Genomic DNA, 24143 nt, shown 5'->3' with positions numbered 1-24143 from the left:
AAACTATAAACAAAAGTTTCGTTATTTACCGGCTGCATCGGATGATGCCACAGAGCAAGTCATTCGGTCATCAGCAAACAAATATATGATTGTATGGAAAACATTCAGGCACACTTCAATGATTTTGTGTAGAAAGTCGAAAATTTTCTCGCGAAAGTTCTCGCTAATTTCAACTTTTTCTGGTATTCGAAATCGGATACGTGCAATATGTTCTTTAAAATGAGTTTTGATAGCTCGCTTAGTCTGACCAAGGTATTTTTGTCGCAGACCTCATTCTATTTTCAAACATCTGGTTTTATGTGTAAACTAATATTTGAAGTGTGCAAATAGTTTTGAAGGCTCTTTAAAAAATCCAATTTAACCCGTTTGTGTATCTTAGTTCAAACAACGAACTCTAAATCAATGTGTTTTCGAAAAGTCGAATATTTACAACGATTCTCCATAAACTTACGTTCCCTAATATACTTACGTAAGAAGCCTATGGACAAGAAAGTTTAGTCCTGCCATTTTGTGTTGTGGACAATGGTGTGAGCTATCAGGTGTATATTTTAGAATATTGTTGTCATCGAAGTCTAGACCCTAGTTACGTATAATCACTAAGACATCAAAGAATGGTAACTCCTCGTTATTCTCAGTTCCATATGTAAATCTAATATTCGGTGATCTGTTATCGAAAATTGAAACAAAATTGTCTACCTTACATTTCATTGTATCCAAAATCGCAAATACAGCACATCTACATATCAAATCCAAATCCGTGGAATGTAATCTAACTCCTCTTTTGTTACCAAATTAAAATGTTCTCATGAACAGACTAGCTTTAAAAGAAAACCCAACGATCCGATTTCAAAAACCAATGTAGTGTTGTTCAAACGTCTTGGAGACCGGCTTTAGAATAAATGAAAACTGAAATTGTTGAGATCGGTACGTGACACTAGACTCTTGGATATTTTCGAAAGTTTGGAAATAGCAAGGTGTGGCATGAGAACTATGAACAATGACAAAAGTTCCATTCTTAACAACCCATTATTCATCTTTAATATGATTCGCTCTGTTAAAATCATCAGAAACTTTGACGAGATATCATTTATGTGTACCTGAAAGTTGAAGTTTACCCCATTAGATATAAATAGAGACAAGTGTCAGGGTAAGGAATTAGTGTACCTCTACTCCTGAAGATACCAACTTCGTTGGTGAAATTCGGATTGAGAAGAGTGTTGTATTTCTGGTGTTTGGGATTAGTACTCATTTTCGGTTATCGATATATCAAAGAGGATTGGAACTCAATCATACTTCCTAATCTTGATTATCGTCTACTACGAAGTAGTAATTTTCTCGTAGTTTTTCAGCAATCCATGTTAGTTAAGGATTCACTGAGAATTGCGGCAGAAAGTGGATTATCTTTTTAAGAGTTCTCTTAGAGAGTCATAGGGTTGAGGCTGAGCCTATGGCGAGAAGCGCTTACTGCGCAACCTCTGCTGCAGGCAGCTAGTGATGCAATTGAACCCAGGTTTATGTTTAATAAACCCTACAAAATACAAATAAAACAGAACACAGAGTCGAATGCTACAAATGCAATACGCATATATACAGACGGCTCAAAAACCAAAGAAGGCTCACGAGTGTACTCTAGCAGTCTAGATCACTAAGCCTAAGGATTGAATGGGGAATGGAAAAAAATACCAGCGTGGTTCAAACAGAACTGGCTCGTTTCTCAATCGCTACAAAAGAAGTAATCAGAAAAGGAATTTTTGGCAAAAACATAACAATCTGCACTAATAGTAGGCAAGCCCTATTAGCTTCGAACAGACAACGTGTTACCTCAAGGCTAGTACTAGAGCGCCACCAAGATTTAGCCAAAGTCTCGGTAGATAATAACTTATCCTGAGGTGAGTTAAAGGGCATGACAGTAGTAAAGGTAATCGCATTGCCGACTCTTTGGCCAAGGAAGCGGTTGGACCCAGTGACACCTACAGCCTGATGACTTCGACAATTGCGGAACTAGCCAAACATCACATCCATGCTCAATCTCTCAAGAGATGGGATGGAATCAAAGAGTGCAATCTTGCCAGGATCACCCTGGGTGACCCTGGGAAGCTGATATCGAAGAAATATCCGGCGATGACCAGGTAAAATCTATGCTCAACAGGAGGATGCAGGATGTGTGAACAGGAAGATGAAACTGCCAGGCATTTCCTATGCGAGTGTCCGGAGTTATCGTCAATAAGAGAGTGTGTGTTCGGTGAGTCTTGGTCTATACACCTGCCGATATAAAGGAGATGTCTCCTAATGACCTGTCCACCTTCCTGGAAAGGACAGGATGGACGATGACCTAGGAGGACAACTCCTCGGGAGGATGTACAATGGGTCACATGTGGTCTAAGTGGTGTGGGCGTACACTCATCGTCCCTACTCTACAGATACAGAGAGAGGAAGTCATAGGGAAATGCTCTATAGAAGATTTTTTCAATTTTTCCTATTAAAATTTTTGCCATCACCTATAACACTAACTAGTAGCCATTTAATTTCCAGTATTCAACTCTCTGTCCAGATACTAGTGCTCATTTTCTCATCATTAAATTTCCCTTTGCTTGTATACTTCTAAGAAAAAATGATGATAACCCGCTTCCGCATTAATTTTTATTTGAACTTGACTCACTCATCAATTTTAATTCTGCAAGATGAATTGTTTCGAGTTCCTAGCGAATCATTGAGAGTGCAATTCTTTTTCGAAATAGGTGTGTATGTGTGTGTGTGTGTGTTATTATGTGCTTTTATCGCTAAACTGTGAAACATTTCGATGACATCTTTCAATTTGCACGATTAGATGAAATTGAAACATGTGATGATTTCAAAACCAAAACGGATAGAATATTCCAAAGATCACGATGTCAAGAATTATTCAGAAATGGATATTCATTTGTGGAATGATGTAAGTACCGATATTGAAAACAACTTTTTTTCAGTCACGAATATTTAGTTAGAACGGAATATGGGATAGCGAAAAGTTAAATTTTGAAGAAATTACTCTCACCTAAAACTACTTCTACTATTGAGTTAATAAATTTGTTATTGTATCCGACATTCAGAAATTTCGATACCACCGATACCACCATTAGAAACTTGAAATTTTGTTTGAAACCTTTCTCGGTGGTAGTAGTATATTGGTCCCACACAGCACCATATGTTCATGGAATATTCCCTTTATATCATAAAACGAACGTATATATTCCAAATATTCATAGAATACTCTTGGAATATATACATGCCTTTAGAATATTAATAGAATATGCTTGAATGAATATAGCAGGATTATTCCCGAAATAATGTGCATAGAATGTCTATAAATGGATTATTCTCCAGTGAATATTCTAAGAATTTTGTCGATCGAATATACCATATGGTATATGTTTGGTTTTATACTTGATAATGGGGTCAAACCCGAAACCGGTCGTATAAATATCATACATAATATATTTTTAGAATACATCCCTAGGGTATATTTCGAAATATTCTATACGGTGTATTACTGGAATTTTGAAGTATCTTATGATAAGGTATTCAAATAATTCGATATTATCAAAAACAAAAATATTTGAAGATTTTAATCGAATGCATAACCTAATGTATATAACCCTTATGGTGTTAACCAGTTTTTGAACTCATCGCGAAGATTCTGATGAATTGCTCCAACAATTGGAAACGACAAAAAAATTTGAATGGTCCAATAAATGAATCAATTGCATTAATGAATTGGTTTATTCTCATCCTATTTTTCTTTTTGTATTTGAAATTATTCAATTACAAAGCAACAAATCCTGGCAACAGAGAAATGGGGAAGTGAAGTATTGGAGTAAACGTTTCTCATTGGTCTATTGAAGTGTAGCGCGTGACAGTCGAAGCTCTATGAAAGCGGCTGCCCCTTAACGCTTGACAGCTTTGCTTTGAAATCAACAATTGCTTCAACATAGCGGTTGGCATTGGTTTTATTATCGAAATATAATTTTCTCATGTTAAGTGTACCATTTATAGTTTGAGGCTGTCCAATTTGCAGTACAGCGAATAGTTTGCTTTTGCATCTTCAAACAGTGGAGTTACATATTCAGTCTTTGAGAAAAGTAAGTAAAAGACAATAGTATCGATAATAAAATCATGGTGCTTAACCTACAATACCTCATTTTATGCTCGAGGAGAGTGTGTGTGGGATTTGTTGGTTTGACTAAGTACATGTTTAAACGAGAGTGATTTCAGTTGTGTATCTTCAGTAGAGAAAAGTAAGTGAATGACACATTCTTTTGTATCATTTGTTTTTATGATTTTTATCATTCTTTTTCAAGATAGTATCAATATGCCCAAAAGGAAAAGAAGTGGTACCTGGCCAAGAAACTGAAAACGTAATGAGTACTTTTCAACAACGGGAATGCTAGTTGCTCTCCAGGTCATAAAAACTTGTAAATGTTCATGAGGAACCTATGAGAAAAATATCTATTTGATTTTTATTCCAGTTTTGTTTTGCCGCCTTCAAATAGTGATAATGCGTTCCAGGTATCAATAATGAAAGACTGGCTGATGCATTATTGGACAAAAATCAGGAAAAATCTTCTAGTGACCAAAGTTTGGATAACCTTAAGTAAGTGAAATTCATTGAAGAACCCATCATACCACTCATTTAAAATACTTCATTTGTGGGTTTTTAGTTTTTGAAGTGAGAAACCTATTTCTTGCTCATTTCTTCATGTAGGTAATATTTTTTACTTTTTCAATTAGTGTTGATGAATTCACAGAATTGTTATTTCAGTATACATTCTTCTGAGAGTAGGAGCATTAACATTTAAAAACATTTCTAATATTTGTAACATGAAAATATTGAGGACTATTTTATTCAGTGAATAACTATCTCGAATTAGATATTTCATTTTTAATATTGGTAATATTTCAGTGTGTATTGTTTTTGGAATATATTTGTTTATATATATATATATATATATATATATATATATATATATATATATATATATATATATATATATATATATATAAGACATAATAACGGATAAAACAGAATACCTGTGCTATGTGAGAATATTCAATTTGGAAATTTCAATTTTGAAAGAAGTCTTCAACATCAAAATGACAACTTTTTGACATTGAATAATGTGAAATACTTTTTCAAATTTTTTATTATCGTTCATTATGGGGATTTATACTGTGTTAATATTACAGGATGTATTCAGATTTATATTTTTTGTTAGTAAAAATGAATAAATTTTGCTGAGGTTGTCGATGTCTGTCTTTTTGTTGATATTGTTTTCTTTAATTTTGATCTCAGCCATTTCCAGAAATTGCCTTTTATTTGAATCTGGTTCGAAATGGAGAATTTTGGTGTTAGTATAATTGGCTGAATGATCATTATCTAGAACATGTTGTGTGAGTGCACAAGTTAAATTTTTACAATTACTTTTATGAAGAGCTATGCGGGTTTTTAAATTGTTTTTTGTTTGACCTATATATATCTTATCACAATTGTTGCAGGGAATTTCGTAAACTACATGTGACTTTTCAAATAACGGATCTTCATCTTTCAATTTTGAATGTAGTTTAGTTAAGGGTTTAACTTTCCTTTGTGAAATTTTTATATTCTGTTCTTGTTTAAATACGTTTATGATTTTGCTGGACAATTCAGGGACATAAGGAATGGAAAAGTATTTGAAATTTGGATTTTCAGCTTTATTGTTCTCTCTGATGTTGATGATATTAGATGGAGTATTATATAACAATTTATTTAAAAATTTTGGAGGATAAGAATTAGTTAATAAAATATTGAATAATTGTTTTAAATTTTTTTCTACCAATGTAGGATGAGAAATTTTTTCTATTCCTTTTTTAAAAAAGTTTGTGGATGATATAATATGTGCTGTACCTTTTGACAAAATTGATGATATAAAAACCATTTTTAACAATTACAATCCATCTATTCAATTTACCATAGAAAAAGAAAAAAACAAAACAGTACCTTTTTTAGATACTCTTTTAATCAGGAAAGATGATAACTCTGTTATTTTAGATTATTTTACTAAACCCACTAATTCAGGCAGATATATAAATTATTTATCCTGCATCCACAAAAAATGAAAATTAATTTAGTTCTAGGTTTAAAAAATCGAATAGAAAAAATTTCTCATCCTACATTGGTAGAAAAAAATTTAAAACAATTATTCAATATTTTATTAACTAATTCTTATCCTCCAAAATTTTTAAATAAATTGTTATATAATACTCCATCTAATATCATCAACATCAGAGAGAACAATAAAGCTGAAAATCCAAATTTCAAATACTTTTCCATTCCTTATGTCCCTGAATTGTCCAGCAAAATCATAAACGTATTTAAACAAGAACAGAATATAAAAATTTCACAAAGGAAAGTTAAACCCTTAACTAAACTACATTCAAAATTGAAAGATGAAGATCCGTTATTTGAAAAGTCACATGTAGTTTACGAAATTCCCTGAAACAATTGTGATAAGATATATATAGGTCAAACAAAAAACAATTTAAAAACCCGCATAGCTCTTCATAAAAGTAATTGTAAAAATTTAACTTGTGCACTCACACAACATGTTCTAGATAATGATCATTCAGCCAATTATACTAACACCAAAATTCTCCATTTCGAACCAGATTCAAATAAAAGGCAATTTCTGGAAATGGCTGAGATCAAAATTAAAGAAAACAATATCAACAAAAAGACAGACATCGACAACCTCAGCAAAATTTATTCATTTTTACTAACAAAAAATATAAATCTGAATACATCCTGTAATATTAACACAGTATAAATCCCCATAATGAACGATAATAAAAAATTTGAAAAAGTATTTCACATTATTCAATGTCAAAAAGTTGTCATTTTGATGTTGAAGACTTCTTTCAAAATTGAAATTTCCAAATTGAATATTCTCACATAGCACAGGTATTCTGTTTTATCCGTTATTATGTCTTATATATATATATATATATATATATATATATATATACATACATACGGTCGTTACACTATCAATTATATATATATATATATATATATATATATATATATATATATATATATATATATATATATATATATATATATCAAAAATAAGAATTCATGGACACAACACTCCAAAATAGTGGGCAAACCGCAGACACGTGTTTCTGGCTATTGGCCTCATCAGCGCGGTGCAGCCAATTGCAAAGATGTACAACAACTGGTTACCAAAAATGAAAAAACATCATATATGCACGGTGTCACCAACAGGAGCTAACACGTGTCCGCGGTTTGCCCCCATATTTCTTGAGTGTTCTGCCCACGAATTTCCCCTTTTGATGTATATCATACACACTCAATAACATCTATATATATATATATATATATATATATATATATATATATATATATATATATACATATATATATATATATATATATATATATATATATATATATATATATATATATATATATATATAACGGGGTCTCTCAGTCAAAAAATCAAAAATCAAATCTCTGTTCTACTTTGCCAAGCTTCTTCAGGGCAGTAAAAATGAGTTAAAAACAGTAAATTGAACATATAAACTGACGGAGAAGGTTGAACATGTGCTATATGCTCTTTAAAATTCATAACACACCGAGTATACCTAATACCAAATTTATCACGTTTCATTTTTAGGTGTCTGTCGTTCTCACTGGAGCGATATGATAAGCGATGCCACAGGTGATTCGATAAGCTACCCGATTCTGATTCGTCACCGAACCGATCACTCGTAATCGCGCAAACGTAATAAAAGATGATAAAAGTAACTAACCTAGTGCACACCGGAGCGATCGCGATACTACACCGATAATTGTCGGAGTTGCGTCGGTGAGGGGGACACAGCTGTCGCGTCGCTTGAGCGAGAGAAAGTAGCAGTATTGATGAGCGTTTTTCGACACGCTCATGTCGGGTCAGCAAGAAGACGTGCAAGCCTCGATTTCCTTCGTGAAATTGGTGGAGCAGAACCCGTGCTTATGGAATCACACATTGAAAAGTTATTGTAGGACTGATTTTACAGGTGTTGCGTGGAAAGAAATATCTAAAAAGCTGAAGGAAACAGGTAAAAAAAAAGCTACATTAATTTTAAGGTTTTCGTAGATTTCGAAAACCTATAGCGAAATGGAGTTTGTCAGACTGTCTGTATGGACACCTTGTAACTCCCAAACCGTTAATGATGGAAATCTGAAATTGTCATCACTTTTCCATCTTCGGAAAATTGTTTTGAACCGAAACACTTTATGATGCGATAAAAATTTATGAGCGCATGCGCCAATTTTGAAAAAATAAATGTTTTTCAAATGTGCCAAGTGGGGTATCGTTTGATAGATATGGACTAATGTAGAACATTTGATAAACGCATTGGTTTATTGCGTTTTATGGCAAGCCTACATATTTCCACTGTATAGGAATCACTCTTTTTGAATTCAGAAAGTCATTACCCAGTCTATGACTTAGTCGAACAGCTTGGGCCTGCGTTGTTAATTTCTATAGAGTACTGCCGTTAGGCATTGCTGGCACAGCGAGAGTGGGGGCGAAATTTGAAGGTTGTTGATATCTTACCTCCCGAAGGCAAATAAAATTATGGAGCACACATGCTGCCTTCACTACTGCGATAACATACTGTTGGCCTCTGGAGAGACGAAAGTTGAAAATTCTTTTTGCATCATTCAACACTCCCTTCGGGAAAGGCCTGCGTAGGTAGGTAATAAACCTACACAATAGTGAGGGAAATAATCTAGATAAGTATTTCTAGGTAGACTAGTAGGGTTTTGAACATTCAGGCTGCCTGCTTTCAGTCGCTGTCCAATTGACGAATGACGAAATACTGAACCATCACTATTCCTTCTTATGTCCCCAACGTCAACGAGAGGAAACAAATTATCTGCATCCGCCATAGCCATTAATACAACAGAAAAAAAGCCTTTGTAATTCATATTTCTCGATCCTGTGTTCTTGAAGCACTTTACGCGGATATATTTTTCATCGATGGAGCCAATAAAATTGGACAAATTCCATAGTTCGAAGAAGAGCTGAGCTTTTTTTTGTCACATTCCCCATCTGGTAGGGGCATATATGCAAGTTGCAAAATTTCCCAAACTGCTTCACATGTGGAGAGTACGATTTCGCCTACTGTAGATTTGCTTCTGTAGAGCTGCAATGCCAGGGCAACAAAACTGTTTTCCGTAGCTAGGTACCTGAAATCCGAAAAAAAATGTAAATTAATACTATTTATAAATAACTTTCAACTCCATTAGAAAAACGCACTTATTAACTATAAATAAATACGGATAAAATACATGACTATATGAATCCATGGTCATGTAAGGCCTTGAATTTTCTGTAGTCCGCCTAGTATTGAAAAATCTGCTGAGCTATTTTTGTTGATTGATCTAATAATATTACTTTTGTTTAACTTCCAGAACAAAATTGCAGGGACAGGTGGAAAAATATTCGTACCGCTTATGGGAGGTCGCTCAAGCCACCAAAATCTGGGTCCGGAGGCAAATCAAAAAAACCCTACTACTTGGCAACTCACCTTGATTTTCTCCGTCCTTACATGAAGGGAGCTTCAACATCTGGTAACGTACCAACAGAAGAAGTCACACAAGGTGATGAAGGAACACTAAATACCACGGAGATACAAGTTGAAGAAGGCTTGTCAGACACTCCAGAAGCACCTTCAGTAGATGAGGTGTCTGTAGATAACGAAACTGATATTCACCAGGAACCCAGACCTCGTAAGAAAAGAAAAATTATTACTCAGCCGAGTGATGCAGACAAAGCGTTCATCGGGTGGCTTGACATTAAGAAAAACAAAGCACAAACACCTAGCGAACAGGAACAAGAAGATAGTGACTGGCTCTTCTTTCGCTCATTACTTCCAGATTTCAAGAAACTTGGCGACAGACGTAAAAGAGGGCTCAAAATTAAATTTGCTACACTTCTCAACGAAGAACTGGATCTAGCTGAGGCAGAAACCTCAAACACTCCGTGCTCATAGGCTTCATCATCGATAAGTTATCCCACGTTTCCTCCATAGGACTACGGACCCCCTGCTCTGTCTTAACATGAACAAGATGATAACATCACTACACTACATTCCGTTAATATGTTATGAAATGTATTACAATATAGTATTCAGATATTTTGCTTGTATTGGGGTATCAATAAAAAATTGTTTCTTAATTTAGGAAATTTATTTATAGTAGTTTGAACTTACTTTAGTGTGATTAGTAGTCTCTCAGCAAGTCTGAAGTTTGTAATTTGCTTCTCCAGTCCCCTTGACACTAATCTCAATAAAACTATTTGAGCTCATTCTATAAAACTCTCTAAATGTCTGTTCATGCTGAGAGAGCTCACGGAAAACCACTGCCGAACTGTGTTTGATATTGTGAACATTATATGGTTGTAGCTACCCAGTGTTTTCTAAATTTCCGTTTCCTCTTTTGCAAGTATCGGTAAGCAAAAACAATGTCCTCCTCTGAGGAGCTCATGATGACTGATGAATACAACTGCTCCGTTGCTTACCCTATATGCCAGGGGTTTCCAACCTTTTTGCACCTGCGTACCACTTTGACTTTTTGAGAAATATTGGTGTACCACCAGACCTAAATATTTCAATAAACGTATAATATTTACTCTTCTAACAGGACCAACTTTCTCTTGAAGGAGTTTATTTTGTCACTGACTGTGAAGACTGTTGTGTTTGGTCCCTGAAGTCCCAAGTTCAGTGTGTTGAGTTTGTCAAAAATGTCGGCTAGGTAAGCCAATCTTGATAAGCATTCTTCATCAGCAAAAAATTTTTTCATGTCATGATTTTTTTCACTTAAAAACATGAAAACTTCTGATCTCAGTTCAAAGAGACGGTCCAAAATTTTCCCGCGAGATAACCACCTCACTTCTGTATGCAGGAAGTGAAGTTTTGAACTTGCCACCCATTTCTTTACACATCAAGGAGAATAATGTTGTGTTCAGAGCCATATCCTTTATGAAGTTAGTAACTTTCACAGCATCTGATAGAACGGAGTTAAGATTTTCAGCCATACCTTTAGCAACTAATGCTTCTCGATGGATGACACAATGCGCACTTTTGCATTCAGGAGCTAATCCCTTCATTTTTGCTGCTAGTCCTGTCAATTTTTCTGACATAGCTTTTGCCCCATCTGTACATAAGCCAATACACTTGAACCAGGGAATGCCTACTTTGAGCACATATTCATCAATTACCTTAAAAATAAGTTCCGCTGTGGTATTTGATTCAAGTGGTTTGCAGAAAAAGAACTCTTCTATCACCTCTTCATTATAATCAAATCGCACGAAAACAAGAAGCTGCGCTATGTTTGTAACATCAGTGCTTTCGTCAACTTGAAGTGCAAAATAAGTGCATTCTTGGAGTTTTGAAGCCAGTTATTCTTCAATATTATTAGACATATCGTCAATTCGTCTTTTTACTGTGTTATTTGACAGTGGTATTTTTCAAATTTCTTTGGCTGCCTTTTCTCCTAACACGGATTGAACCATATCTACAGTGGCCGGCAGTAAAAGCGCTGCAATTCCTAAACTAGCAAGGTATGACGCCTTTATCAAGTTAGTATCAGTATTGACAAACTTCGTCAAACATTGGGTTTCTTCCTTTAAAAAATTATATTTTCTTTTAGAAAATTCAATGGGCTCACCAATCAAATCAGGGTGCTTAGAATTTTGGTGTCGCATCAGTAAAGAAGGCTTCATGGATTGGTTCGAAAGTGTTTCAAGACATACAACACATTGAGTAATAGGAATGTCACTGGTTTCAGTCCCTGACTTCACTATAAAACCGTACTGTGAGTAGCTTTCATCGTATTTACGATTGGCCGGTAATTTCGGTTTTTTAGCACAATCCTTTGAAGTAGAAGAGGACGTCAGAAATCGTTTCATAGTTTAGTTTTCTTATACGAAATCAGAATTAATAATTACAACACCCACAAGGAACCTGTAATGTCAAGTGAAAGACAATGCTTTTAAAGACTCACAGGTAAAAAAATGAAACACCCTTTGTTTAGCAATTGTACTATCTGGAAATTCCTAGGAAAAATTCCTAGTGTTTTATCGTTTTATTACCTAGGAATTATAAATTCCAATGTAATTGAGAAACAAAGATGTCAGGTCGTTCACTGGGTTATGGGTATTTCGTATTTCTAGCGACCCGTGAGCTGAGTCATGTTTGCTATTAACAGCATGTTGCTCACATCACTCACGCGTACCACCTGAAACGTTCCCGCGTACCACCTGAAACGTTCCCGCGTACCACTGCTATATGCTATCGTATCGCTCCAGTGTGCACTGGAGTGTTGCGAGCGGGCGATAAAAGATTGCTCACGCTGCATCGTTTATCGTATCGCTCCATCGAGAACGACACAATTCAACGTCGTCACATTTTAAATAAGCATATAGAGAAAAATTAAAATAGGAATGTTGAACAATTTATTTCACTTGTATCATTATGCTAAATGTTTCTTGTAGATATCGGTTTTTGTAAAATTATTTAAAATAATTGTTGAGCTGTCAAAGTGTCAATTTTTTGTCATCCTGTAATTAACTCGAACGAGCATATGATTCGAAGTGCAAATAAAAAAAGATAGTTATTTCGAATGATCTTCTGGTACTTCTTTTTTTCAGTTTCATAGTCGATTCGCATTTCAGCAGGTATATCAGCGTTGGAACTTATGGTTTTAGGACCGGTAGCAAAAACGTGAAAGAGCAGAGCAATGTGTGTCTATTCCATTTTGTCCTTTCCTAATAACGTGATTTTGGTACTGAATTTGCTTTGAAGAAACGAATTTATTCACCAATTGTCAAGTTGACACCGAAATTTATTCTGGAGTATATTCGATTTATTGATATTTCACTTCAGTTCCATTTTATTGAATGACTCGAGAATCGACCTCGAACCCAGAAAGCAGTTTAACATGAAAAAACAAGAAAAGAAGAAACAGTCAATTTTTATGCATAGCTCACCAATGGCAGAACTGGTATTCGAATTTACCATTGTACCTTGATACCGTACTTCAAATAACATAATGATAGGAATAGAAAAATTCGTGAGAAAAAGAGAGGTTCAAAGCAAGGTGTGTTTATTCCATTTTATCCTTTTTCAATAACGTGATTTTGGCACTGAATTTGCTTTGAAGTTATTAATTTATTCACTAACTATCGAGTCAGGGCCGTCGCCATGGGAGGGAGCCTCCCCCCCTGCTTTTTCGACTTGGGAGAAAGTTGGAAAAAAGTTGGGAAGTTTTGGGCCGTGAAGATAGAAAAAAATAATACTAAAAAAATGAAAAAACAAATAAAAAAATAAAAATGAGAGAAATGAAAGGGAGAGGTAATAAGAAAAGGGAAAGAACCGGGAGAAGGTTGGGATTTCCCAACATGCATAACTTGGAGATCCCATACTTTGAAATTCTGATTTGTTTGAAAACTTCAAAAAAGTTTGATTTATCCCAAGTAAGAGAACAGTCCTGAACAGTACACAGATTTTGAAGTGACAATTTTACAAAATTTCCAACTTTTCGCTGTTTTTTCGACTTGGAAAAGTTGGGAAATTTCGGGCCGTGAAAATAGAAAAAATAATAGTAGAAAACAATAAGCAAAATATTATTTAAGTGTTGTTTCCTTTCATTTGTATTGAATATTCCTATACATGGTGGATATGGTGGAAGACCAAGAACCTTGATCCAAAGTAGAATAATTCCCATTATCATTTTTATAATTACCAAAATTTATTTTTGTTTGTGCATACCCTAACGGGCATAAGCATTCTGCCAATATTTGGATAGCTAAGTAAGAAAATTAATATATTATAATAATAACGTATCCCTCGGCTTTTATTTTTTCGAAAGTTGGTAAATTTTGCTGGTGGGGTTGGGAAAATTTACATTCCCTCCCCCCCTGGTATTTCTTTTCGCTACGGCCCTGTGTCGAGTTGACGTTTATCGATATTTATTCTGAAGCACATACGATTCATTGATACTTCGAACCTTGATCGTACCTACTTCAATTAACATAATGGTAAAAATAAAAAAAACTCGTTAGAAAAAGAGAGGTTCAGCCAAGGCAAATTAACCACTTTTAGGAGAAGAAAGTTTGTGACCTTCTACTTCTCCATCTTGATACATAAAAGTGGGAATATTCCAAAGAAAGAAGATCTTGCAAAAAAGTAACTTTCAGACACAAACTGAAAGAAAAAACCTCCTTGAAAAAGCTATTTTCATATGAACATTGAAATACACGAAAAAAAAAGACTTATACGAACGCTGAATTATACGAAAAAACACTTTTCTCTATACCGTTTGTACTCTAAACATTCGTATGAGATCGCATCAGATATCATTCACATGATTCCTACACAATATAATTAATGAGATAAGTAAAATTCCACTTACATGGAACACTGCCATCCTCACTGCTAGACATCTCATGTTTCGCTGTAAGACACTCAATTCGTTCATAATAATGGCTTTTCGTCACGAAATGGGTTGAATCCGCCCATCTCTTCGATGACATTAATTAAAACTCAGCCATAGGAATCTTGTTTGAATTGAAAGGGTATATTTTTAGGAGAGATTAATTTTTGGGTCAGAAAGTTTTTGACCTTCTACCTCTTTATCTTACCGATAAGGCAAGTGTCTTACGGCGGAACATTGGATGTCTAGCAGTAAGGATTACAGTGTATCATGTAAGTCCTGTGAATCCTGTGAATGATATCTGATTCGATCCAATACGAATGTTTGGAATACAAAAGGAATAGAGAAAACTGTTTTTTCGTATATGTCAGCGTTCAAATAAAGGTATTTGATTCGAAAGTTTTTTTCTTTCGTGCAATTCAATGTTTATATGAAAAAAATGTTTCGGGAGGGCTTTTTCTTCCAGTTTGTGTCTGAAAGTTACTTCTTTGCATGATTTTTGCATGTATAAAGTTAAGTTTTGAAATTGAGCGCTTCCTTTCTTTCTTTGGAAGATTTCCACATTTTTTGTATCAAGATGGAGAAGTAAAAGGCCAAAAAGATTATTTCCCAAAAATTAATCTCTCCTAAAAATATACTCTTTAAATATACTCTTTAAACAAGATTCCTATGACTGGAATTTAATCAAATAAGCAAATGAAAGTTATTTACGTACTGTAGCATACAAGCAGTAACCAAAAAAACAAAAAAATGAACTATTAACACGAGCTGAAATAAAAAAAAATATATCATTAACAAGAAATGAAAAATTAAAAATTAACTAAGTTACTTCACGACGTTTCAATTAATAGTATCCACAATCGTCTTCGGGGGATAACTTTTTAATTTTTTACAGATTATTTCAGGGATTTCAAATCAATTTATATCATATTAGAGAATGGAAGTCTCTCTTTGAGTAATAAAAAAAAGTTATTCACCTGATGGTATACAATTTTTTTAATGCCTGCCATGAAGAAGTTTTATTCAATGAAAATTCTGGTGAAATATGAAAAGTCATTTTGCCTATGCGTTCCAATCTTGAATCCGGTATGCTAATTTGCGGGGGTGAATGTAATTATTGCTTTATTTTTTGTGCTACAGTATGAAAATTAAAATGAACTTCAAAATAAAAAAGATCAGAAAGACTAGCTCATCTGTCAGAAACCAAAATAATCGATGCTTTCCATGATATTATGACTAAAAATCTCAATCCAAACCAAAGTACTCAAAAAATGAAACTGGTTCTGCTGAAAGATAACAGAGAGTAACGGAAATAATTTTGAATAATTACTGTGAACCAAAAAAATCGTTTTGGTATTAGGTACTCATTTACAGAACTGCTCGATACTAGAGGATACTATTTTGGTGTCTTTTTGCCTCTGAATAATAATAAATTTATACTCTAATGAGGTGGTATTTTCCAGAAATCAGAAGAAAAGAGATTATATGCAATAAAACTATAAACATTTTTGAAGTGGAGTATCTTTTTGAGACAGAATCAATCAATCTTGGACTGTTTTGGATAGTTTACTTTTCTCAATCTGTAGAATACATCAATTCAAAACAACAAAAAAGTGTAATTATACCAAGATTCACTGTATCCATAAATTGTAACTATCTTATGAAATTTAATTATTTTAAATAATTTCCATCTGATGTTTAAAAAAGGTTTACGTTTTTAAACTTTGGCTCTAGACATACTCAAAACTAGTTTATCTCTCGGAAATCACTTCAATAAGATGTTTGACAGACATCATGATTTTTTTGAAACGTGTAATGGTGCTAAGTGGGTCTTATGATTATTTACATAATCTATTTACAATGCCTGACGCTACAACAGAGAAAAAACTGAAGTAATTCTAATTTCCTTTTCCAAAACTTCATCGATCTATTCGTGACTTTGAATTTTACAAATATTTTTGAAACATTTATTATAAAAATCATGATTTTAGAGTACTTCGACATGACTACAGCTATTGTTCGGTACCAAAACCAAGGAATCCAGATGTACAAAATAAAACAAAAAGTATAATTCCTGAAAATTATATTAAAGGTGAGAATTAACTAGAGTACGAGCTCACTGATTTGCTTTAATATTTGTTTTCAGAAATTAGACCTCCTACCATGCAGGGTCAGCCTATACAAGTAGACTTCAGTATGAGAGTTGTGGATATAAATTCAATAAATGTGGAAGATATGGATTTCAGGTGAAGTGTGACTATTAGCTCATCCATTATTTTGTCTAGCATGTAATAAACTTTTGAATTTTGAATTCACCCACGAACATATTTCATTCCCCTGAGGAAAGGTGAATGACTGACTGTGTGGATCAAATAATTTGGGAAGATAATTACCAAGATGTAATGTATTTCACGAATGTATGAATCTTGACATTTATAAAATTCAATATAAACTGTCGTAACTTAGGAACTGATACGAATGAACAAAAATGAGACAAAAAATCGCATTCTACTTCATAAAATATAATTGAAATCTTTCTTATGATAAATGAAGGAATAATGAAATAACCTCTTCATGAATAGGGTATTCCAAACTTGATAGTCTATTATGAGTACCACTATAAAAATACTGCGTTCTAGCCTTTTTAGGCAGCAACTCAGAAAATACAAATATATGAGTACATATATCTTCCCCTCGCAAAATCTAATTTCTCTGTTCATCACCATAACAGTTATGGTTAATTTTGTTTTAAGGAATAATTGGATATTCTGCTAAAATTTTCAAAATTGACTGCAATGCATTTGAAATTTTAGACAATACTACTGCAATAAATACTTGTCTCTACAGATTTTCTTTGCATGTAAATGCTGTAAAATTTCTGGATCTAAATATTTATAGCACCGTCGACTTGGTCATCTTATCCATTACAGGAACAGGGTCAAGAAGGAACGTTTTATAGAATACTCTTCAACAAAGTTAGTATATGACATTCGAAACAGTTCCTGGAACCGTTATATTCTGATTTATATGGCCACATGCTAGAAGGATCTATTAGAAAAGTTAGAAAATTCTAGTTAGCCGTTGTAAAATCAAATGTCTCTAAACTGACAATATCACTGAATACTCTATTTCGTACCCTGCAGCTCAACCTCCTCGTATATATACTTAATCGAATCGTTCTTGTTTATTCCCTAAATTCCACATGCTCATTCGAGAATTCTGATCGTTGAAGTACAGAAAATTGATCTTCAAATTCAAAGGTCGTTAGTATAACATTGCTCCTCTCTTCAAGTTACTGATTTCCGAGTAAATAATCTATTTGCTTCTGATGTAACCATGTGGGAGGATCTTTAACGATCGTAGGTCAGTCTCACGACATCAACTATCAGCGGTTTACTCTTTAGCGTTAATTAAATACATGAGACCAATTTGTTATTGGTCACCGAATAGAGGTCTTTGCATTCTCCCTATAAATTGAGGCATACTTTTTTGCCTTTGGGGAAACAGCGCAACGTTTCCTCATGTGACCTTGTCTCAACAGCTAGCTACTGCTTCTTCAAATCACTGGTAATCTAGGCGTTTTTTGAAGTCCTCTGATCTTTCCTACGAACTCACGTTAGGCTTCTTTTAGGTGCAAAATTCGCATCATCACCACTTTGCAATATTTTGGCGATAGTTGACCACTTAAACCGGTCATTATTAGTATTGTTGAACACTGGTGTGATATTGAAAATATTGAGTTCATGTCTATACCTGGTTATGAAATTGTATCCAAATTTTGTCGCTCAACTCATATACATGGGGGAACGGCAATTTATGTTAAATCATCCAATGTATCGCGGAGCCTAAATTTTGGGAGATGGTCCGAAGAAATCCATTGCGAATGCAATGGGATAAAATTAGTTATAGAGGACAGAAAGATTTGTATACTTAGTATTTATAGATCTCCAAACGGTAAGTTTGATACGTTTTTGAATAAATTATTTTGCATATTAGAGAATACACTATTCTCTGATGCTGATGATATCTTTGTTTGTGGCGACTTGAATATCAATTACCTAGAAAATACTACTGAAAAGATCAAATTAGATGAACTACTACTCAATTTTAATTTACAAGTGACATCTTTGACTCCTACTAGAGTTTTTACCAACCAGTCAGGGAAAACTTCATCTGCTAAAGTCGATTACATACTAACAAATGTTGAGAACATGTTTTGCAAATCCAATGTTTATGAAGGTAGTTTCAGTGATCACAAAGTATTCACAGTTACTTATAATATGCCATTAGAAAAATCTAAACTTATTGAACAATCTTATGTTATTTATAAAGATGTATCAGAGCATAACTTGAAACAACTCTCCTCGACATTGTCCAAAACCAGTTTTGATGTAATATATAACAAAACTGATATAGATGAGAGCTTTCTGGCCTTCATGAATATTATAAGTGATGCTATCGATAAATGTTGTCCGACCAAAAAACACAAATCGTCCACTAGTAACAAACATAACTAGATAACTCCTGAAGTGAAACAGGCCAGTCTTGATTTAAAAAGTATGCATTGGTTATGTAAAAATATAGGCAACGAAGATTCTCGTGCTGCATACAAAAAAGCGAAGAAATACAATGAATCATTAATAAAAGCTTCAAAGTTGAATTTTTACGAAAATGTAATTAAGAATTCTAACAATAAAAATAGAACAGTTTGGAACCTAGTTAACAAAGAAACGAACAGAAAACAAATCCAAAGAGATATTACTCTCAACTATAATAATAAAGTAATCTCAGACAGAGATCATGTTGCGAACATATTTGGGGACTATTTCTCTTCAGTAGTAGAAAAAAGCTTAGCAGACCATTTTGGCGACAATAGATCATCCGTATGCACGGTTTCTGGAATTGAATCGAATACTTTTTTCTTTATGCCCGTTAACGAATGTGAAATTGACGCAGTAATTAACAATCTAAAAAATAAAAAAAGTACAGGAATTGATAATATATCAGTGAGAATTTTAAAAGAAATTAAGTTACACATTTCAAAACATTTAGCTTATTTGTTGAATCTATCAGTCACAAGTGGCAAATTCCCTTCAATTCTAAAAACAGCCATGATCATACCAGTTCATAAGAAGAACGATACATCGGATATTACAAACTATCGCCCCGTGGCCCTGCTAAGCATTTTCTCAAAAATTTTTGAAAAGGTTGTGAATGAGAGAATATTGAGATTTTTATCAAGGTTCAAGATCCTGTCCGATTCTCAACATGGTTTTTGCAAAGGCAAGTCCACTCAATCAGCTACTTGGAGATTCTTAGAAATCATATACGCTTCTTTAGATAGGGGTAAGCATGTTGCAGGAGTATTCTTCGATCTGTCACGTGCGTTCGATTGTTTAAATTTTAAATTCATCGAGAGCAAATTATATAATCTAGGATTTAGAGGGGACTTCCTAGAATGGATCATTGACTTTCTTACAGATCGTAGGATGTTCGTCAAGATTAAATATATGAAATCAGACTATCACGATATATGTTCTGGAGTTCCTCAAGGCTCTGTGTTAGGTCCGCTGATCTTTCTATTGTTTGTAAATGATCTACCTACTTATTTCACCAGTAATGAACATGCTCTCACTCTTTTCGCAGATGACACGTCTTTAGCTGTATCAGCAGAGAGTCAGGAGGAATTAAAATCAAAAACAGAGGAATTAATATCACTGTTCTTAAATTGGTGTGAAAGGAACAATCTGACTGTAAACTTGACCAAAACAGAATATATCTATTTTAATTTAAAAAACGATCCGAAAAAGCAATCGCTTGCCTTACTAATCAATGGAATGACACTGGCATGCACATGTTGTACAAAATTCCTTGACGTTCATGTAGACAACTGTTTGAAGTGGTCTGACCATATCACAGTTGTTTGTAAAAAAATCAATCAAGGGTATTATGCAATCTCAAGAATTAAGTATTGTATGCCTTTACGCGCCATTTTAGATGTATATCACAGTCTGGTCTATAGCCATCTAAGTTATAATGTGATCCTATGGGGAAACAGTGTTGACAAAGATAGAGTTTTCATTGCTCAAAAAAAAGTTGTTAGGAAATTACTAGGCATCCCTTGGAGGGAATCATGCAAGACATTTTTCATTAGTCATCAAATTTTAACCTTTCCCTGCATCTATATCTTTAAAATACTTTTATATGTTCGCGAATGTATAACAGACTGTACTAAGAACTCATTCTATCATAGCTACCCAACTCGATATGCAGAGGAGTTGAGCATTCCTAAACATAAAACTATAAAATTCGAACATTCTCCCAAATATATGGGAACAAAATTATTCAATCGGTTACCAGACCATTTCAAACAGACGAACACTGTAGCATTTAAAAAAGCAGTTAAAACATTGCTTCTTTCTAAGGCCTACTATAGTATTGGCGAATTTCTCTCGTATTATTATTGTATTATTTTTATCTGCTGATCTACAATTTTATCGTTTGATGTGATTTTTATCTGCTTAATACTGACCTATCCTATACGTTTGTCAACGTCTTTGAGGATGAATAAATATTATTATTATTATTATTCTTTCTGTCTTTGTCTCAGCTTTGTCTCAGCTCTCTTACTATCGATGCAATAGGCCATCTCAGGGGAATAGCAAATCTCACTGAGTCCAGAAAAGTTTGACAACCATACCATACTTGGCCTTTTCTTGTCTCTTTTATTGTCCATGGGTCTATGTCCATGGGTTGTCCATGGCCTTTTCTGAATCCGATGTTACAGTTTCGTCATGTTTGAATATTACAAATCACTTTTGATAAAGATACTGTGTTAGTGAAACATGTCGTGATATATTTTTCAAATGAAATTTTTGGAGATCAAATCGTGAGATGTAGTTTATGGAATTAGAGTACTACTGATTACTTTTTGTTCTGAATTCTCAAATTTCAAATATTATTTTTCAAAATTAGTCTAACTTATTCTCAAAAAGATTGATTATTTGTTCTGTTAGTCGGCTTGTGGAACTGGAACAAGCTTCTGAAACTAAAAATGATTTTTTGTTGAGGCCCAACTAAGTGAATGACTTGGTTTATTTCAGTTTTCAAAGGAAGCAAGTGATTAGTTGTTCACCATCCAAATAATTATTTTAAAACCATGAAGATGAACCTATTGAAAAATAGGAAATTGACGAAGTAGGAACTATTGCAAATGGATGAGTTCATTTATGTAATGTTTACCAATTAGGCTGAAGGTTAGGCAAATATTTTGAATTATTCCAAATAATCTTTAAAGAAAAATGAATATAACCGTGTAAAACACCTGAGATAATTACCCAATGAAAGGAAAACAGCGAGTAAACAGTGAAAAATTGTACGAAGAGCGTAAACACTTTTTGAAGAATTGATTTCAAAGAGCAGAAACATCATCATTAGCAATGTAATTTTAGTGAATATGTGGAACTTTCATGTTAACTGATTTTGTATATTTTTATAGAATGGACATGTTCATAAAACAAGAATGGCAAGACGCTAGAATTAAAATTCCTGAAGAAATGTTTGAGTACGGTGATGATTCCATCACTCTACCATCACAATTTTTTGAAAATTTATGGCAGCCTGATTTGTATTTTTTGAACTCCAAAGTTATAGGTAAAATAACAAATCATTTTCGATATCACATAACATTCAACTGTTATAGAGATCGCCACATTGACTCACAAGTTTTCATCTGTTACATTGTTCAAAAACAAAACCATCAGATATGCCGCAAGGATGCATGCCATAGTAGCTTGTCAGATGGAGTTCCAGAACTATCCCATGGATACGCAGGTGTGCCCCATAAACGTAGAAAGCTGTAAGTTTGCTCAATGTCTTGATAATTTGATAATAATAATTGTAAGGAATATTACTGGAGTACCAAACCGTTATTTTAACCCCTCGACACGTATTTCGATCACTAAGTGATCATCTTCAAGAAAAAGATCAAACACTAAAGGTTCCAAACAGTGCATCACAAGTAAATAATAGTAAGGTTGAGATAACATATCAGAAATATATATAAATATATATATATATATATATATATATATATATATATATATATATATATATATATATATATATATATATTTATATATATATATAGATCTTCTCTAGGAATGTGTAAGGTTTTGTTTAATATATTGAATGTGAGGTCTTGTTGTGTTTTGATTTGTACTTGTTCCTCGATAAGTGATTTATGACTGTTAAATTTATGGATGTTCAAGTTTTCCCAAATGTCCATGCGGTTTCCCTTGTTGACTTGTTTTATGAGTTTTATATTCTCTGGTGGGGGGAAATTATGTTTGTTTTGTATTGGATTTATGTATGCCTTTTTGTGCTCATTGTACCTTTGGATTAGTTTTTTCCTGGTTTGGCCGATATAGAATTTGTTGCAGTCCGAGCATTGTATACTGTATATCCCGTTTTGGTCTTTGTCTTCTTCTTTTTCATAGTTGTTTATTTTTTGTGTTATCTTCGTGTTCGGCTTGTATGTGATGTTGATGTTCAGTGGTTTGAAGATGTTTGTTAGTTTTTTGGTTTGGTGTTCTACGTACGTAAATGCTGTCCATCGTTGTGTTGTTGTTGATAGTCCACCTGTCTCAATAAGTGGGGATTTTCTGTCGAATAATAATGGTAATTATGTCGATTCACAAATCCATTTTTATGAAATGTCGATTCATCCGACCATGAAATGTTATTGAAAAAATATTCGTTTCGAAGAATTTTTCCCAGCATGGCCCAATTGCAAAATCTCACTCTTTTCTCAAAATCGGCATACAGTAGTATGAGAGGATTGAAAGCGATGTTTCTTCAAAACTCGTTGCACTGATCTCTCACTTATATCCACTATTTCAACAATTTGTCGTTGACTCCTACTAGGATCTTCTTTAACAGCAAGAAGAACTTGCAATTCATTATCTTCATTAGTAGCTGGCTTGATGCGCTCATGTTTAGAATAATTGATACATCCAGTTTCAACAAATCTTTTAATTTTATTTTATTCGCTGAAGGTTGTTTTAGAACGAAAAAATATGGCACAAATTTAGAGATTATTGAAATTATTCAAGAACGTAAATTTTGCAGTGTAATTCAAAACTTGTTTATCTAGCAACAGGTAATTTTAGGCATGGGGCGATATTTTAAGGAGAGGCTTGGACAAAAACTATACATCAAATGAAGAAATTGCACGGTGTTCTATTTAGAGAATAAATGTGTTATAAACATTACATATATCCCGATCACGCCGTCACATAAGGATTTCACGGTAAATAAATCATTGATATTATGGGTGATAAAAATAAGAAAAACTATAGGACACGCTATAATGTACAAAATTGAAACAAGATATCTTTCGTACATTCTTATCAGTCGTCAAATGGATTTCGTTTTGAATAAAGTCATTCATCGAGTTTATGGCGTAGAAATAGTTAGAACGACCATTTTTCGAAAAAGATGCTTTTTTAAGGTAATTGGTCATCATCAAACCAATGAAAATGATACTGGTTTTCTTCTAAAGTCCCCCTATTGTTTTCAAGAGTTAAAATGGTAGGTTGCTTTTGATTTGCATTGTTCCATATGC

The 24143-nt window shown here is 33.7% G+C and overlaps 2 protein-coding genes across 4 annotated transcripts in view; both read left to right on the top strand.

Annotated features, from left to right (window-relative positions):
• The first annotated feature begins 2719 nt into the window (after positions 1 to 2719).
• alka (glycine receptor subunit alpha alkaliphile) overlaps positions 2720 to 24143 on the top strand; it is a 44474-nt gene continuing 23050 nt past the window's right edge. Inside the window, exons 1-6 of one of the 3 annotated variants that reach the window (XM_023165060.2) lie at positions 2720 to 2738; positions 2828 to 2932; positions 16510 to 16610; positions 16665 to 16764; positions 22017 to 22171; positions 22221 to 22376. In XM_023165060.2, coding sequence (XP_023020828.1) covers positions 2889 to 2932; positions 16510 to 16610; positions 16665 to 16764; positions 22017 to 22171; positions 22221 to 22376 — 556 coding nt within the window. In that variant the 5' untranslated portion in view covers positions 2720 to 2738; positions 2828 to 2888. Of the gene's footprint in view, positions 2739 to 2827; positions 2933 to 12907; positions 13184 to 16509; positions 16611 to 16664; positions 16765 to 21654; positions 21960 to 22016; positions 22172 to 22220; positions 22377 to 24143 lie in introns of those variants that run through there. The other 2 variants (XM_074177063.1, XM_074177064.1) reach the window with 2 other exon arrangements.
• On the top strand, positions 7876 to 10262 carry LOC111509338 (uncharacterized). The gene is made up of 2 exons (XM_023165061.2): positions 7876 to 8136; positions 9497 to 10262. Exons 1-2 carry the CDS (start codon positions 7980 to 7982, stop codon positions 10075 to 10077), a joined length of 738 nt encoding a protein of 245 aa, XP_023020829.2. The 5' UTR covers positions 7876 to 7979; the 3' UTR covers positions 10078 to 10262.

The sequence above is a fragment of the Leptinotarsa decemlineata genome, unplaced genomic scaffold, assembly GCF_025532065.1.
Source record: "Leptinotarsa decemlineata unplaced genomic scaffold, Ldec_3_MD MMD2_tig00002159_RagTag_RagTag, whole genome shotgun sequence".
In the NCBI taxonomy this organism is placed as follows: Eukaryota; Metazoa; Arthropoda; class Insecta; order Coleoptera; family Chrysomelidae; genus Leptinotarsa; species Leptinotarsa decemlineata.
This window is presented reverse-complemented; position numbering and strand designations above follow the sequence as displayed.

What these genes read in the sequence shown, in the direction of transcription:
- LOC111509338 (XM_023165061.2), top strand. Translation starts at nt 7,980, where the DNA reads ATGTCGGGTCAGCAAGAAGACGTGCAAGCCTCGATTTCCTTCGTGAAA. An exon ending in TAAAAAGCTGAAGGAAACAG is followed by an intron (nt 8,137 to 9,496) that starts GTAAAAAAAAAG and finishes TTTAACTTCCAG; the next exon opens with AACAAAATTGCAGGGACAGG.